Source organism: Paramisgurnus dabryanus, chromosome 14, assembly GCF_030506205.2.
Source record: "Paramisgurnus dabryanus chromosome 14, PD_genome_1.1, whole genome shotgun sequence".
In the NCBI taxonomy this organism is placed as follows: Eukaryota; Metazoa; Chordata; class Actinopteri; order Cypriniformes; family Cobitidae; genus Paramisgurnus; species Paramisgurnus dabryanus.
Window position 1 is genome coordinate 30,760,567 of NC_133350.1, and position 16,906 is coordinate 30,777,472.

Consider the following 16,906-nt stretch of genomic DNA (forward strand, 5'->3'; position numbering starts at 1 on the left):
TTATGTGCGCGGGGGGGGGGGCTAGATATTCGAATATATTCGGATACATTGCATGATATTCGAAATCCGTTCGAATTTGATTTTTCTCAAAAGTGACAGCCCTACTCGCTACGATAGTCAGACATAGTGGCATTTCCTCGCTACGATAGTCAGACATATAGGTCTACAGCCGATCGTGCTAGCCTTCATAACTATAGTTAGCATGTTTGCCCATTATAGTTTTAAATAATTATGCTATTATTATCATCACTAGGGATGTCACGAGAACCGATACTTCGGTACCAAGTCAATACCAATTTTTTTTAAACATGACGGTACCTGCTTTCTCTGCTACCGGAGGTACCAAGGCTGCAATACTCTTCCGGGACTGATGGGGGCAGCATATACGCGCGTGTGTATTTGACGCTCCACAAGAGTTAAGAAGAGGAAGAACGCCTCTTACGAGCACACGGGAATCTCTCTTAAGTAGTTTGTCGCTATCAAACAAAGAATTTGGCAAAGCTCTTGAAAGACAGACACCCCGATCTCTTTAAAGAATTCGAGGTAAGTTTTAATTCACATTAACATTATATACAAACTGTAAAACTTTAATTTTATACTGAAACTCAGACCCTATATTATGTTTGTTTCTATAAATGGGCGACCATGCATCGCCATTTAGTCATCCTGTCAGCAAAATGTAGCCTAATGTTACTGGATGAAGTATTAAAATGTTAAGGGTTTTTAATAACTATTTTCATCCTGCAACAATGTGAGTGATATTAAACTAATGCTTGCATTCAGAGTATGTGTATGTGCACGTGCGTGTGTTTATAAGTGCACCTTAGCACCTGTAGCTTTAGCTTAGGGGTGTGCCGGTTTCAGAATTGGTGATGACGGTTATGGCGTGAGTCAAATGTGACGGTTCGTCACATAACCGTCAGTGGGGGGCGTTTTGCTCGTTTAAATGCTCGTGGATTGACGGGAAAGTGTCATTTTACCATAAAATCACGAATGTGATGCCAAGTGTGTTTTAAACAGTAATAACAATTTAACAGAAAACAATGAAATATAAAAATAAAAAAACACACTGTTGCCAGAAGACTGCGCTGTCACTCTCTGCCCAGCATAAATTAATCCTCTATCTATCATCTATTTTAATAATCTACAGAGAAACAGATTTGTGCATTGGGCTTTTTATGTCTGTAATATCTGTCATTACACGGACCAGAACAGCACGAAAACAATGTGGATTAAAAGCATATTGAAGAGGTTTTGCTCATAAATGCAGGTAAAAGAAAGTAATGTGAACTTGAGATTGTTATTAAACGCAGCCGGTGTAAAAGCACAATGGCCACGCGCAGCAAACGCTCTCCGCAGACGCGCTGCACAGTGCTCACCCGGCGTTTGAATAAACTAGACACTGATTAGCTACTTGCTCTACGTTTCTTTAAAATTAACAGCAAGACAACTAGCAGTGAATGTGCGTTCAAGAGAGTTAGTAGATTAGCATGGGAGGATTTGAACTTGAAAAGCGGAGTGTACTGACGCCTTTCCGCGGTTAAAACAACATTCCTTCTCATGGTCATTCATGTTTATTTGATGCTATAAATTAACTAGAAGGAAGAGATGATTGGAAAGGTGAGACTTTGTTTAATATGTTAAATCTCAAAAGTAACCGAAAAGTAACCTGGTCTGTCCTGTATGTCAGCGCGTTGTCAGTGTCTGCTCCGCTCTGTATTTTTCACTGCGTGAGAACGTGAGGGGGCGTATAACACAGACTGTTAACAGTTGTTTTTAATTAGTATTTAAAAATTCTTTATGATAAAAAATTTTTAAAAAATATTTTAATAACACGGTTTTGCCGGTTATAGAGTTCTAATGACGGTGTTCAACTATAACCGTCGGTCTCACGGTTATATAATGACCGTCACACCCCTACTTTAGCTGATTTATTAGTCATTGTCAGACAGTATGTTAAATAAATAAAATGTATTTCTTATTCTCTCTCTTTTTAACAGTATCAGCCAGAGGAGGATTTACACCAAGAGAGTCAGGAGAAAAGTCAACAAACATTAACACAGACAACCTAAACAGAAGCTCTAAAAAGTTTTCTATAATGTTGAAATGTTTTAATAAAAAAATAATATTTAAGTATAATTGTTCTTTTTTACACACTGTGGAATAGAGATGCTCATATCAGTTAATTTTCCCGACCGACAACCGTAGCTTCTAAACCGAACATTAACCGTTAACTGATAAGATTTTAATATGAAATTGTCATGGAGTAAAAATACAGTTGACGGTTGTCTGTGAACTAGTAAAAACAAAACATTAATTTGAACGTGCAAACAGCAGCCACAGATCAACAACAGAACCAGGATTCATACATTATCAGATATTCACGCAACATTACCTTATTAAAAAGCACGCGATCGGTCCAGTAGATTAATATCCAAAGGACAGATTGTCTCCGTTTCATCTACCACAGTGGTCATTTCTAAAGCAGGACGCTTTTCAGAAAGTTTTGGTTTTGCGTCGTCTTTGGTTTTACGTTGTGCAAACAGCAGCCACAGATCAAAAACAGAACCAGGATTCATACATTATCAGATATTCACGCAACATACCTTGTTAAAAAGCACGCGATCGGTCCAGTGGATTAATATCCAAATGGCAGATTGTCTCCGTTTCATCTACCACAGTGGTCATTTCTAAAGCCGGACGCTTTTCAGAAAGTTTTGGTTTTGCGTCGTCTTTCTCCGTTTGTCCAAAAAGAGCTAGATGTTTATGGTTAGGGTCAGAGGCCATCAGCGAACGTCTGTCCGGATGTGCGCAGACGGACCGCGTCATCTTGCGCGGACACGCGCGCGTCTCCGTTCAGCTTCCAAACACGCATACAAATGATTTCTCATACAAATGATTACTTTATCAGACCGTCAGGGCAGCAATCATTTGTGTCATTTACAGGACATTCACAAATTAAAGATAGAAAAGTGGCGAAATGTCTGTCGGCTCATGACGACACACACCATGTATTAACAAATATTTTTTATTTTAACTGATAATGTTAATTGGTCATAATTTCTTACCTTCGGTTAACGGTTAAACGGTCAATGTGAACATCCCTACTGTGGTACCGACTTAGGTACCGAGTACCGTGTAATTTTTGTGGTATTGGTACAGACTACTAGATTTTTGGTACCGTGACATCCCTAATCATCACCAACGCGCATTTCGTGTTCCCGGCCCAAACACCTTCTTGCACCTGAATAATGTAATAAGCGTGGCTGTGAGATTTCCTTGCACTTGAGATTTTGTTATTTGCGCAGTGAGTGAGTTGGTACCGTTCCATGGCATGCAATAAATATCAGAGCACCTGTGCATGACACGCTTAAATTAATGGCTGCATGTTTAAGAAGATTGCACCCGTGACAATAGGCTATTTGTGTGTATGTAAGTACTGAAACCTAGTTATTAAATAACAATAATCAGACACCCCCACATAATAAACCCCTATATATGTTTAATGGACGTCCCTCCCCCTTGTGCTGAAAGCTGTTTTTTCTCTAGAAGCCCTTGAACACAGGATGGAAGACAGTAAATTATGACTAACAATGACTTTTGTGTATAGTTCATATCATACACAGGGTTCAAAATTATCTTTTTTATTTGGTAGCACTGGTGCTCCCAACTTTAAAGAGTTAGGAGCACCAGCAAAAATGTAGGCGCACTCATCCAAAAATAATGAAGCACCACAACTACAATGTATAAGTTAATAGATTTATTTTATTAAAAATTAAACACCACAACTGGACCTCCGTTTCACAGGATTTACAGTAAACACAGTAACATCGAGTCATTTTCATAGCGGAGCCACTCGTAATCTTTAAGCCTCTCTTCGAAAGGTTTAACTTTAAGCCTTATTTTCCGGTGGTGAAGTTGCATTTAAATCCGGACCGTCGTTATGAATTAATACAGTAGTAACATTGGCTGTAGTCGCCTCGTTCTCATTCTCTTCATGCTCGCGGTTCGTTTTTTCTAGAGATCGACCGATATATCTGTTTTCCGATATTTGAGCATTTTCCGATGATCAGATATCGGTTTTGTAATATCAGATTGACCGATAAACGAGAGAATTGCCGATATTTGTTATCGGTTTAAAAAAATGAGTATCTGTCGATCTCTAGTTTTTTCACATTTTCGCGCTTTGCGTACCAATGTAGCACGGCAACAAGGAATGATTGACATTCATATTAGCCAATCTGCGCTCTTCATTAAACGCAAGAACTTAAAGGTGAAATTTGATTGGTTATGTAATGTTGGAGAGAATGCTGAACCTGGAACAGCACACAGCATACACAATCTAAATCAAGTCACACCACAACAAAATAGGCAGTCGCACAAATGCTCCCAAATATATTTTAAGGTCGCAGAGATTAAATTTTGGTCGCATATGCTTTCAGATAGAGCTGCATTTACTACACAGAGCCATACTTTACTGACAAGCTGGGCCAAATCGCATTAATTATCGCAGGCGATACGTCCTCGATAATTAATGCGACTAGTTGTAAGACTAAAATGCGCTTAACATCCGGCATAGAATTTACACTTGTTGCACCATCTAGGCGTAGCGCACGTCTGAGACTAAATCTTACGTCTACTCAAGGGTAGGCGTAAGAATAAAGTCTTGACTTGTTTCTATGGCAAAAATTGAAATAATTAAATGTGACGAGACATTGGCGCATCTAATACACAGGATACGCGAGCGGCGAGCAGTGTGCTTTCATGCATGGCAAAGATACATAAATATTTACAAAGACACAGTAGAGAACTTATTAAAATCTTTCGTTTAATTTCGTTTTAAGTTAAATGTACAACATGTCAAAAGGCAAGATTCTAACAATGTCAAGATCAAATGCCTGACAGGATATTTTCACAGACTAACACACATCACGTCTCAGGCATAGGCTACAGTATTTAAAATAGCATATATGCATTAGTTATATTTCAATTTAATTTATAGAGCAATTCCTGCAAAGATTTTAGGTAAACTATAGTCTACAGAAGAGAGTTAGTGTATGTCGACTCGCAGCGGATGACATCGTCCATCGGCACAACCCTACGCATTGGTAAACGTGAGGAGGGAAAGCTCTTATTTGTCATCTAGTAGCTGGTAGCAGTAAGTGTAAGTTTTTAATCATAGTAAACATGAATAGCGAGTCAATATCGCTGCAGTTAAACGCATAGGCGAGGAAGCGCATTGTCTACGCTGATCGTAGCTGCGACTAGAGGTCGACCGAAATGGCTTTTTCTCTGGCCGATGCAGATTTTTAGAAATCAGGGCAGCCGATGGCCGATATGTTTGGCCGATTTTCTATATGTACATAATAATCAAAATGTTCTCATCATTAGCAGATATTTTAAATGTAAAAATGTCACTATTTAAGTCAAAGTATTTAAAAAAATTATGACTGGTCTTTCTGAAGAGTTTTACAACCTCCTCTGCACCATGCATTTATCAGACACAGATATTACCCGACACTGCTGTCATCATCTTTGATCAGTTTTTTACCATGGCTTTTATTGCTTTGTAGGATAAAATCCTTATTTGGTAGACCTGATAAATTATTTATTCATCATAAAGTTAACATAGTAAATGTCTATGTTTTTTAGTTGAGACTGTTATTTAGGGCAAATCTTTCTAAACACATTTACATTCTCATTTCTGAGGCGCTATAAGTGACTGATTGTGCTGACAGTGACGTCTTGTGAGTTTAGTGTTGGGACAGATCTGTTGTTTTAACCGTTCATTCAAACGAATCCGTTCAAAGGAGTCAGTTTGCGAATCGGACGCGCTGTGTTCTAATCCAGGCTGAGCAGCGCAAAACTGTAAACAAGGTGTTACTGTAACAACACGAAAAACATTTCCTCGGTGGATATGATTTGGTCTTCCGACCTTTCGCCATCGAGTCAGTTTTGTTTTGAGTAATAAAAGCAGGGAGACTGTTTAAAGATAGAAAGCGTGCACGCGCGGCTCTGCTCTCTCTGTCACGCAAACAAAACTCATCATCACTCATTAATCACATAAAATGAGCCTAATCTTTGCACGGACAGTGCACAGTGAGACATAAGCCCGTCGCGCTGTTGTACTGGCTGCTTAATTTGCGCGATCTTGCCATCATTTACTAAAGCTGTTTGTGAACAAGGCATGGCTGCACACACACGGGACGGGAGCGATCTGCTTGCAGCAAGAGGGCAGCGTCACGAGTTCTACAACAACGCTTAGGTGCCCGCAGATGCGCCTGCCTATTAATTAGAAAAATCGACTGCGATTATCATGCGCGTGTCATCAGTAAAGCCGGTTCGATGATTAGTATTAAATCGCCATCAGCCGCTTTCAGATGGAGCGGCATTTATTACACAGACCCGTAGTTCACCGAGAAGCTAGGCAAAATCGGGTTCATAATCGAGGAAAATCGATTCCGATTTTCTATGCGATTTTGCCTAGCTTCTCGGTGAACTACGGGTCTGTGTAATAAATGCCGCTCCATCTGAAAGCAGCTGATGGCGATTTACTTCTAATCACGGAACCGGCTTTACTGATGACACGCGCATGATAATCGCAGTCGATTTTTTGCACAGCCCTACTATTAATCAGCCTATTTTTGCAGCAAAATCGGCCAAAGCCGATTTTTTTAAATATGCCAATAATCGGCCAATTAATCGGCCGGCCGATAAATCGGTTGACCTCTAGCTGGACTGGTCGTAGTTTCAGATGGTGCAACAGGCGTAAAAATTTTTTACAACGTCAGACGTAGCTAAGCAAGACGTAGGGCTTACACCCAACGTTTTTACGTCCGGCTGGTGCAACCGGCCCCTGTAGTATAATACTCCCTAATATCTGTATGTCAAAAAAAACAACAACATATCGGTCAGGCCTTAATATGTCCAATGTGGTCTAATGGGCCCTTAAAAGCAAAGATGTCTAACATTGTGTTTGTGCTGTTGCACAGCAAATAGCAACAAGTCTAATGACACTTTGTAAAAACCATGGCTTTCTACAAGTCACCAGTACTGCCCTGCTTTCATTATTGTTCATCAACTCAGTTACAGTTTTAAACAGTTTCATGCTCCTTAACATTGTTACTCATACAGGAAACAGACTGACTGTACCACAAACGTCTTTAACTGTCCATCCTCGTCAACAATTTTTGCATAAACCATCTTAAGGTACGCTTTCATTGATATTAGTGACTGAACAAAAATCACTCTGATTGTAGCCATCAAGAAGAACCTAGTCAGCAGCGAGACACCAACAAAAACTAAATCCAGAGTCCGGAATTATCAAGCCAGTCTCCAATGGGAACTGGGCAATGGCTTTTCAAATTCAGCATTCTAATATTAGCTCCAAACTGCGCCACAGGCTTAAACCAAAACCTAAATAAAAGTATGGGGGCAACTGGAGTGAAGCTACAATACTGTGACCACTGTATGCAGTCAACAATGAAATGGTTTGGTCTTCACTGATTGACAAAAACGTTGAAAGAAAGCCACAAAACCACTCTGACCTAAATGACATTAAAAGTAAAACATCACTGATGCTTAGTAATGTAAGCTCACCAGAAACAGACTACGTAAAATCACATCCTTTGAACTGGGCAAAAATGTCATCTGAATGACAAACTCTTAACACTTAAAAGGCAATCACCCGAAATCTACTGCTGTCTCCTGAGAATGCCATTTCAAGTTAACTCACAATACTGAAGAGTCAGGATGAGAAACAGCTAAAGTTGCAGTTCAACTTAACCAGCAGCATCATTTCTAGAAATGTGGTCAGACTTCCGTTTCTTAACATGAAGAAATGAATGTTCATTATCAGGCACCTGCCTGGAGATGTGGAGATGTGACGCAATCAGACGAGAAACGTTATAGCAACGCTTGTGATTCTGTTTAAAAGATCTATTGTCATGCATTAAAACTTAGTTTAAGAAACATCATCAAGTCTGACGAGAAGTGAAAGATTAGTAGGATGGGAGAAAAGCTCATGTTAGACCAGAGTGGATTCAAGTGTCTGCTAACTAAACAGATGTTCTTGATAAAAATGTTACTAGTAAATAGTAGAGAAAACAGTAAGTGTCAGATTGAAAAAGACAAGGTCTTATCTGTCATAATAAAACACATTTCTTTCTCACCCCTTTTCTAATTCACTTTAAACCAACTTTCTTATATGTTTTAAAAACCACAAATTCAAAGAACATCTGGCCTACTTTAAACAAGAAGTTAGACTAATTCAAAAACTACAAATAAAGTTTTAACAGGTGCAAACAACAAGCAGCAAACAAAGCATAAAACCCACAGAAATAATAAAAAGGAAGCCTCACCCAGACATCATTTCAAAGTAAGATTAGCAAAGGGAACTGAAAACTGCTTTGCTAAACATAGTTGTCGGGAAAAAAACTAGTGTGTCTAATCAGCAAAACCCAATTGATCTGTAGGCTACTAGTGTGACTGACACATGACTCCGGTTTAGGCTAGACTAGATCAATACCACCTATGATAATAAAGATCATCTGAACATTATTGTTTCATCTCTGCTAAACCTGTGAAATCTTTCCGTTCCGATTTCTCATTTATAATCGGAACTATTCTACAACTTAAACACGGACTGTTCGGTAAACTGTATTTACTCTTGATGTTTACTCTAAATTGAAACAATTGACATGACCAGTACGATACAGTCGTAATTTTAACTTCTGCGTTCAAAGACTATTAAGCTGGGAAACTATGAGCGCAATACTGTTTTATAAACGTCCCCGATCGTAAATCAGTAGTTTTTAGAGAGTCTGTTATGATGAATATTGTTGGCAGCTTTCGCTGTTATCAGTCAAATGAGTGCTAATAAGCTAAAACTGTTGAAGCCGACCAAACTAACGTTACTTAAAATAACTTTGTATTACAGACATTAGTCACGATAGGCACATTTGTGTGGTTACATGTAAATACAACTCAACTTAACCCAAAATTAAAATCGATCCTTATGTATTTCTGAGGGAAATTAGCGGTCCTAAACAGCCCATGTTAGCGCGCGCTCGTTTAGCCACCTACCTTTACACACCGCCCGATAATTAAAATACAAACTCGAGCTGTTTACAGCTGAAGTCAACCTCAATCCTCTTTCTCCTTAGTGGACTGGATCATTACACGAAACAGCACCTACGGCTAACACAAAAAAGGCGGAAAGACACTGCCGTGCTGCCCTCACTGCGACCTCCCGAGCCGGTCACGTGACGCGCCTGTCACTCCCTCAGCGCGAGATACCGCCGCTATTTCGTGACAGCTTCCGGTGTCATGCGGAAGCTGGCGACTACCCCAAAAAACAAATGTCGGGACGGTTTGCTTTAGATGTCAAATTTGGGTCAAACCTTAATTTAAAGAGCACTTATTTCATTGCTAAAAACAATGTTCTTTCGTGTATTGGTAAATGGATTTATATACATACTTATAACATAGGCCTACCGTACATTTTTGTAGCTCCGGATTTCACTCTATTCCTGAAACGCACTGATTTGAAAAGCTCTGTGTCCCTGATTAGCCAGATCATCTGTACATTGTGATTGGCCTGAATACCTGAGGTCAGCTGGAAATGTGACGCTATTTACCATGTTTAAAAGACTCGGTCACAATGCAATGCTGACAGGATTAAATTGCAGGTTGTTATGCTGCGTTCCAGGCAGGTTTTTAAGCCCGCGAATCACGACTTCAAAAACCACGACTTACGACTTTGAACTGGGAGTAAGCGTTAAGCAGCCTGTAACCCGTGTTTTTCCAACCTTCTAACCGTGAGAGTGCACTGGAACAGCAGTCAAACCCGTGACTTCACACCCGTGAACTCGTACTAGGTCGATGTACTCCCAGTTCAGAGTCGTGAGTCGTGGTTTTGAAGTCGTGATTTACGGTTTACAGATTGCCTGGAACGCGGCATTAGTCTAAACTGGGAGGAATTATGATCATGTCGGTCTTGTCTACATCACCAATCCTAGAAAGTAAACTGTTGCCTACAATCCGTGTGTTTGTTGTAGTCCAAAAAAGAGATTTGGAGACAATAACTTGCGTCATTGTTTATTTTGGGGTGTGTTAACATGTACTAATACACACTTACACAAAAAAGAAAATTTAAAAATGTGAATTGGACAATAGGTGCTCTTTAAACCATCTAATTTTGCCCTACAAATCTTTAGCCGTGACCATTACAACTCACCTCAGTTAATTTAAAATAAATTGAATTAAAGAGGCAACTTTCAAATTATTCAAAGAATATACCCTATTAAAGATTGTAAAAAGATTTACATTTGAAGTGACCAAGAAACTTGAATCATGTAAAAATTAACCAGAAAAATCTCACACTCTGGTATTGTCATTTTGTAAAAGATTGTTAAAATGATTAGCTGTTTCTCTAAATTTGAATGGGCATTTCCCTCGGGGAAAAACTGTTTTATTTTAAATATATTGTAAGAAGTACACTTTGTTTATATAATAATATATAATAATTATTTTAGGAGTTATATGGAATTTAATTTTATGATAAATCTGATAAATTAACATTTTGTTTATGTCATAAGCAGCCATGTAAGGTAATACACATTTTAAAAATTAGGTCTTGACTGATTTAATTGTAAGTAAAGAAAAAATTGAGGAACACAAAAGCATAATAAACATTATTATAGTTATTATAATAGTGCTAGCTTACATTTACATGATTTACTGGATAGCTAGCTATCTGCTAGTTAAACTGTTAAAATGCAGCAAGTGTGGCTTCTGTGGTAGCCAAGGCCTGGAAAATGGAGGGGAATACACCTTTAGTGATTTTGTTTGACATTCAAGAAATTAACTATGCATGTTTTGGAAGAATGCAAGTACATGGAGGGGTTGTGGCATGCTTGTGTGCATGTGAATGAGAAATGTGCAGGGTATAAATTCAACCACATTTGCATAAAATCTTCTTGTTATAAACAAAATTATGCTGCAAGATTTTTTAAACTACAATTAAGTTCCCTGTTATATGCAACTCTGAAACTTTTTAAATTCCCAGTTTCTTCCCATAAATTTCCGTGAATTCACATATATTCCTGTTAATTCCCATATATTCCAATGGAAGGTATACTGGTGACCACCAGCTAAACCAGCATCAAAACAGCAAAGACCATAATTCCCATGCTGGTCCATGCTGGTTTGATGCTGTTTTTTCAGCAGGGATACATGTTTATTATTGTTGATTGTTTATTCACCCCTTTAAACATCGATGTCATTGCAAATTACCTTCTAGCTATACTATCAAAACACATGTATTTAGTACACTTTAATGAAAAGTTACATAGTTTTACAAACTATCTACTTAGGCTTAAGGAAATGAATCCGATATAAATGCAGTTTGGTGCATTTGTGGCTACGCAAATTTGAATTCGGTACGTTTAATGACCGAACAATATTGTGGCTGGTTTTAATTTCAATCACTTTCTCGTTCTTTCAGTGAGCAACATTTTAGTTTTAGGCTTAACAACGGATACAAATTCGTTTTAAAACTAATTTAAATGTGAAATATTTCTAATGACTTTTACTTTGAAGTTTTACCACAGCCACATGCTTCCTCTCACGTCGCGTTGCAGTTTGCGGTTGCTTCATCGCAGTAAGATGGCGCTGTCTGGAGGGGCGGACAGAGGATCTCACAGCATGGATAAGAGCATAACACTCCCCCCGGATGAAATCTTCCGTAATTTGGAGAACGCCAAGAGGTTCGCTATAGATATAGGTACCATCACTCGTAAACTTGCACTTTTGTTAACTGTGTGCATCGCAGCCCAGTCACTTGTGGAGTTTACACGCCTCGGAGTTTTTTTGGGGGCAGGGCTGTACGCGAAACTGTTAGCGCGTGCAGCTAAACTGACAGTTCATTCATGAAATAGCAACATAAACACCGATGCAGTCATTGATGCTTGTTGATGTTTCTTTGTCAATTTTCTTTGTCTGCAAGCGCAGCCATGTTTGTAGTTGTTTTAACGTGTTATTAAGGTGTTGTAAGGTTTACAGATGAATAATAATAGTATAGTGTAAAATAATGTAAAATGTAACGTAACCCAATGATTGCCATGCAGACTTGCTAGTTAATTTTGTTATCAAATTTAAAGCTAGAAAAAAAATTGACCTGCCTTACCATCTGACAGGTGGCTCTTTGACAAAACTGGCCTATTACTCCACTGTTCAGCACAAAGTTGCCAAAGTCAGGTCGTTTGATCACTCAAACAAGGTAAGAGTTTCTTATTTGAGCAGGTGTATACATGTGAGCAAAATATTGCTTGTCTTTCACTTTCAGTAACTATTGCATAACCTTTAATCACTTCTGACATTATAGATAAATGCATTACAATATGTTAGATTTTTCCTATAAATATCCCCCCCCCCCAAAAAAAAAAACTACTAGCACAGTGTTATATATTTTTTCCACAAGTGTTCTTGCATTATTCCAAATGTTTTCAACAATGTTTGAATTCAGAGTATGTGCCGTTGTAATCAAAGTTTATGATTTCTGGGTTATCCTCAGTTTTCGCTTTTGCTGCTATAGAAATTTCATGTGACACTATCGATCTGCTTTATGAGAGCTCTCGAGTACTCTCGCTATAGTTTCATGGCATACACGGATCAATCTGCACAGTGCCACATGCAGAAATAGTAACGTTTAGCATGCTGCTTTGCTGGCCACGCTGGGCTTACATTAAAATGTAACTGATTTAAAACTTGATTTAATCATGTCATCCATGAACATGATTTGCGAGTAATGTTGGTTCGATTCCTATCGACATTGAAGGTGAAAAACCCCACGCTTTTTAATATCATCATCATGCTGTCGCCATTGTTGTTGTTTAACAACCTCTCAAAAATAACATATTGTGCATTTTTAGGGCCCATATTATGCAAATTCAATTTTTACAAGGTGTTTGGACATAAATGTGTGTTGGCAGTGTGTGAACACAACAACCTTACAATGTAAAAAGTCTCCATTAAACCAGAGCAGTCTCATTAGACATGCTGTTTTGATTCTCTTGTTAATGTGACATTACAAAAACAAAGCTCCGCCCACGGCCACTGACTGACTGACTGGTTAACTTTACCCAAAAGCTTTTCTAAATGTGTTTGTTAGCACGTTGTAGCACAAATGTGGTTAAAGATACTATTGTCCCAGACTGTATTCACAGTAATTGGATCTATTTTTAACCTAAAGCAGTAGTATATTTGCATTTGAAGGTACACATGTGAAAACAGCAAAATTGGTCCTTTAAATTACAAAAAAAAATGTATTGCAACAACAATTATTGTTAAAAATATTTTATTTTAATATAATACTCTGTCACATTTGTTATAGGATAAATGTAACTATGTGATTTGTTTTTGTTTTAAAAAAGTCTTTGTCTGGTCATCTCACTAGCTGATGTAGTGGTATAATTTTCATTTTACTGTTTCCCAGGAGACAGATGAAGACCATCTTTATGAGATATCTGTACAGGAGGAGATCACTGCTCGACTCCACTTTATTAAGTTTGAGAACGCCTACATTGAAACCTGCCTAGATTTTATAAAGGACCACCTGGTCAACACAGAAACCAAAGTAATCAAAGCCACTGGTGGAGGGGCATACAAGTTCAAAGACCTTATAGAGAAAAAGTTAAAGCTTAAGTAAGTGGAGTCTTAAAACATATTGGAGACGTGAAATGTTAAGGACTGTAATATTGGTGTGTGATTGTTTTGTTGTTAACTGTATCCCAAATGTCCTTTTCCAGAGTGGACAAAGAGGACGAGATGACTTGTCTGATTAAGGGCTGTAACTTTGTCCTGAAGAACATCCCACATGAGGCTTTTGTGTATGCCAAACATGCTGACTCTGAATTCCGTTTCCAGAATACACATCCAGATATCTTCCCCTACCTGCTTATTAATATTGGCTCTGGAGTCTCTATAGTGAAGGTATATCCATACAGCACCAGGAGTTTGCATACAGTAGGAGGACCTACATGACTCCTTAACAATATACACAAAATGAACTTGTACTGTGTGAGTTTTCAGACCATGTGACTCATTCATGCCGTTTTTAAAGGTGGAATCAGAGGACAAGTTTGAGCGTATTGGTGGAAGTTCTATTGGTGGTGGTACTTTTTGGGGACTTGGAGCTTTACTCACTAAAACTAAGGTAGTGTTTTTTTTTTTTTTTGACAGAAATGTTTAGTGTTTACGCTTTAATTACAAGTACTTTAATAGTCTAAATTGCTTTAAATTCCCATCCCTATTCTCTTTCGTAGAGGTTTGATGAGTTGTTGCAGTTAGCGTCCAAAGGACAGCACACAAATGTGGATATGCTTGTTAAAGACATTTATGGAGGTGCTTATGGTTCCCTGGGCTTAACTGGAGACCTCATCGCAAGCAGTTTTGGGAAATCTGCCACCACAGATAAAGGTGAAGCAAGAGGGTAAAAATCACACACCTGGTTGTAACAACTTGCGGTTTATTATACATCCTATGTTCCTTCCCTAGAAAGAGTCATCTGACCTTTTACCCAGTTGGCAGTGTCGGTATTAATGTAATATGAAGCCAAAGGTCTTTTGTTTCACAAAGATATGTCTGTGGGACATTTTAACAAGGAGACCTTTACTGTTTTTGAACTTTTGAAAGTCTAATTTAAAAGACAAAGGAAGGTTACATTTACTATTTTGGAACTTTGAATTTTAAACTTAAAATATTAGTCTATTTCAAGTAAAATCAGAAATCATGATTCATCAGCAAATTTGCACTTAAAGGGATACTCTGACGTATGAAAATTACCCTTTGATTTACTCACCCTCAAGCCATCCTCAATGTACATGATTATTGGTGGTCGAACGAAATGGGTTTTTATGGCCGTTGCGGTGAATTAAGGAATATATTTTAACTTGAGCTTTTGTTATGAGTTCAACGTATTTAAACGAACATCCTGTAAGATTCAGAACCTTTAAACGTCCTTGTTACTGAAATATCAACTGTTATTGACACCAAGCCCAGAAAACACCAGGTTCTGTAATGTGCCTAGTTATGACATAGTAATGGATTTTAAAACACCGCCTCCACTTACTGTCTACTTCTGTAGCCCCGCCCTCTGGTGTGCACAAACCGGATGGCATCCAAACAACAAACATGTCGGTGAACACTGCAAAATATCCTTCCCAGTCCCTGCATAACCTTCCCTTGGAATCTGATATTAGGAATGTATGGTTAAAGTTTATTTTTAAAGAAGTTCTAGCTCACATGTGTAAAACATTGAGCGAACAAGCTACAGGTCGTTGCTGGATTTGCAGAGAGACTACGACTAAAAAGCAATGCTGCTCCATCAATATTGGATAAGTACAGGAAAGGGCGCAGCAATCTTATGTGAGTAAAATATTTTAGTAATGTGTGTCACTATTGTTAGATTTGTTTCAATTTACTAAAAAAGCTAAATGAATAGGGTGAGAAAGGTCCAACACTCGACAAACAAAGCATTTTTTAAATATAGCTGTGGTACGTAAGTTTATGTGTTTATAAGAGGAACCCACAAGTTCATTCGAAATTTACAAAGTTAGTGATATGACTTTCCACTTTGGAGCATCCTTGGTTTTATCCTGCACTTACTGCTATTACACTTCTGCATTTTGTTGCCTTGAAATTGTGTAATTATGACAAATAAGTTGAATCTAATCTAATCTATTACTGCGGTCAAACTAGCCGCAATTTAGATTCTGATGCACGCTTACTGTGTTGTTTTTTTAGGCATGCCACATTTAAAGATTTGTTGTGCGCTACTTCACCCATACGCATTGTCGTTTATGTTTATCATCTTTTGTGCTTAAAACCTCTTACATCTCAAACATATACTGGTCAATTCCTCCAGCTGCCTTTTTTCACATTGGCTGTTTTAAAAAAAATTCCCCACATGTAATGAAGGTGGAGTTGAAAGTCATAGCAGTGGACGTTTACTTTTAAGTCTTCAATGCGGCCTGCCCATCAAAACAGAGCATTGACAATTTTTTATACTGTTGTCTGAGGTCTGCTTCTGACAGCAAGCAATGTGTCCGATCGGCCAATATAAGGCAAATATAAAAATACAATTATAGTAAGTAAGAAACACAAACAATTCTGAAACTAATTTTTTTAACTAGTTAACATTTTTTTTAATGTCGTAACTACTGCTTAAATTCAACAAAAGATTAACATGTATAATGAAAAATTAACACGGCGTTCATGCTGGGCTTCAAGTGACACTTCTTATTGAGTGTGTGGGGAAATGGCAGGGCAGGAGTGGGACTAATTTTTTTAACCCCTGGAGTTTTATGTCTTAGACCGGCCCACTTTAGTTCACGACTGACTGTATTAAAATAATATGATTAAATCCTCAGTAGCCTACATAAGTCTGCAGTAGTTCACTGTTCTCTGCAGCCTTGCAATTCATTGTATTTATTAAATATATAATTTCCAATTCAGTTCAAAGACAGTAGCCTAAACAATTATGATTTTTGGCATAATCCTGCAGCCCTACAATAAGGTATTTGAATATTATTAAATTAAATTAAAATTAATTAAATTATTAAATTTTCTCATATATATTTCAATTGTCTGTACAACACACAAACAAGATTTATCAAGTGTGAAGGGGATACAGATGGAAAAATAAAAATTGTTATCTTATTGTTTTAGTACTTGGATCATAGATAAGGTATAGGCCTACCTTGTGTCAAAAAAAGATAACTAATATATAATGGACTTTACAATTTTTGTTTTACTTGAGAAGACATCACATTTATATGAAACTTGCAATAGACGAAGAATAATGACGATTCATAGATGATTCTTTGTTACATCTATGACTTAATCT

General features: G+C 37.9%; 2 protein-coding genes across 5 annotated transcripts in view; one reads left to right on the top strand and one right to left on the bottom strand.

Annotated features, from left to right (window-relative positions):
• Positions 1–9,278, bottom strand: part of rap1ab (RAP1A, member of RAS oncogene family b) — a 29,454-nt gene extending 20,176 nt beyond the window's left edge. Inside the window, exon 1 of one of the 2 annotated variants that reach the window (XM_065241995.2) lies at positions 9,085–9,278. The gene's annotated coding sequence lies outside the window, so the exon portion shown is untranslated. The remainder of the gene's footprint in view (positions 1–9,084) is intronic. The other variant, XM_065241991.2, reaches the window with a different exon arrangement.
• Positions 9,279–11,634: 2,356 nt separating this feature from the next.
• The window catches only part of pank4 (pantothenate kinase 4 (inactive)), a 31,461-nt gene continuing 26,189 nt past the window's right edge, over positions 11,635–16,906 (top strand). The window contains exons 1-6 of one of the 3 annotated variants that reach the window (XR_010521071.2): positions 11,635–11,785; positions 12,198–12,280; positions 13,496–13,704; positions 13,809–13,992; positions 14,123–14,215; positions 14,325–14,478. Coding sequence is in view for 2 of the 3 variants with exons in the window: in XM_073811752.1 (XP_073667853.1) it covers positions 11,668–11,785; positions 12,198–12,280; positions 13,496–13,704; positions 13,809–13,992; positions 14,123–14,215; positions 14,325–14,478 (841 nt within the window). In the remaining variant the exon portion in view is untranslated. The remainder of the gene's footprint in view (positions 11,786–12,197; positions 12,281–13,495; positions 13,705–13,808; positions 13,993–14,122; positions 14,216–14,324; positions 14,479–16,906) is intronic. The other 2 variants (XM_073811752.1, XM_073811754.1) reach the window with 2 other exon arrangements.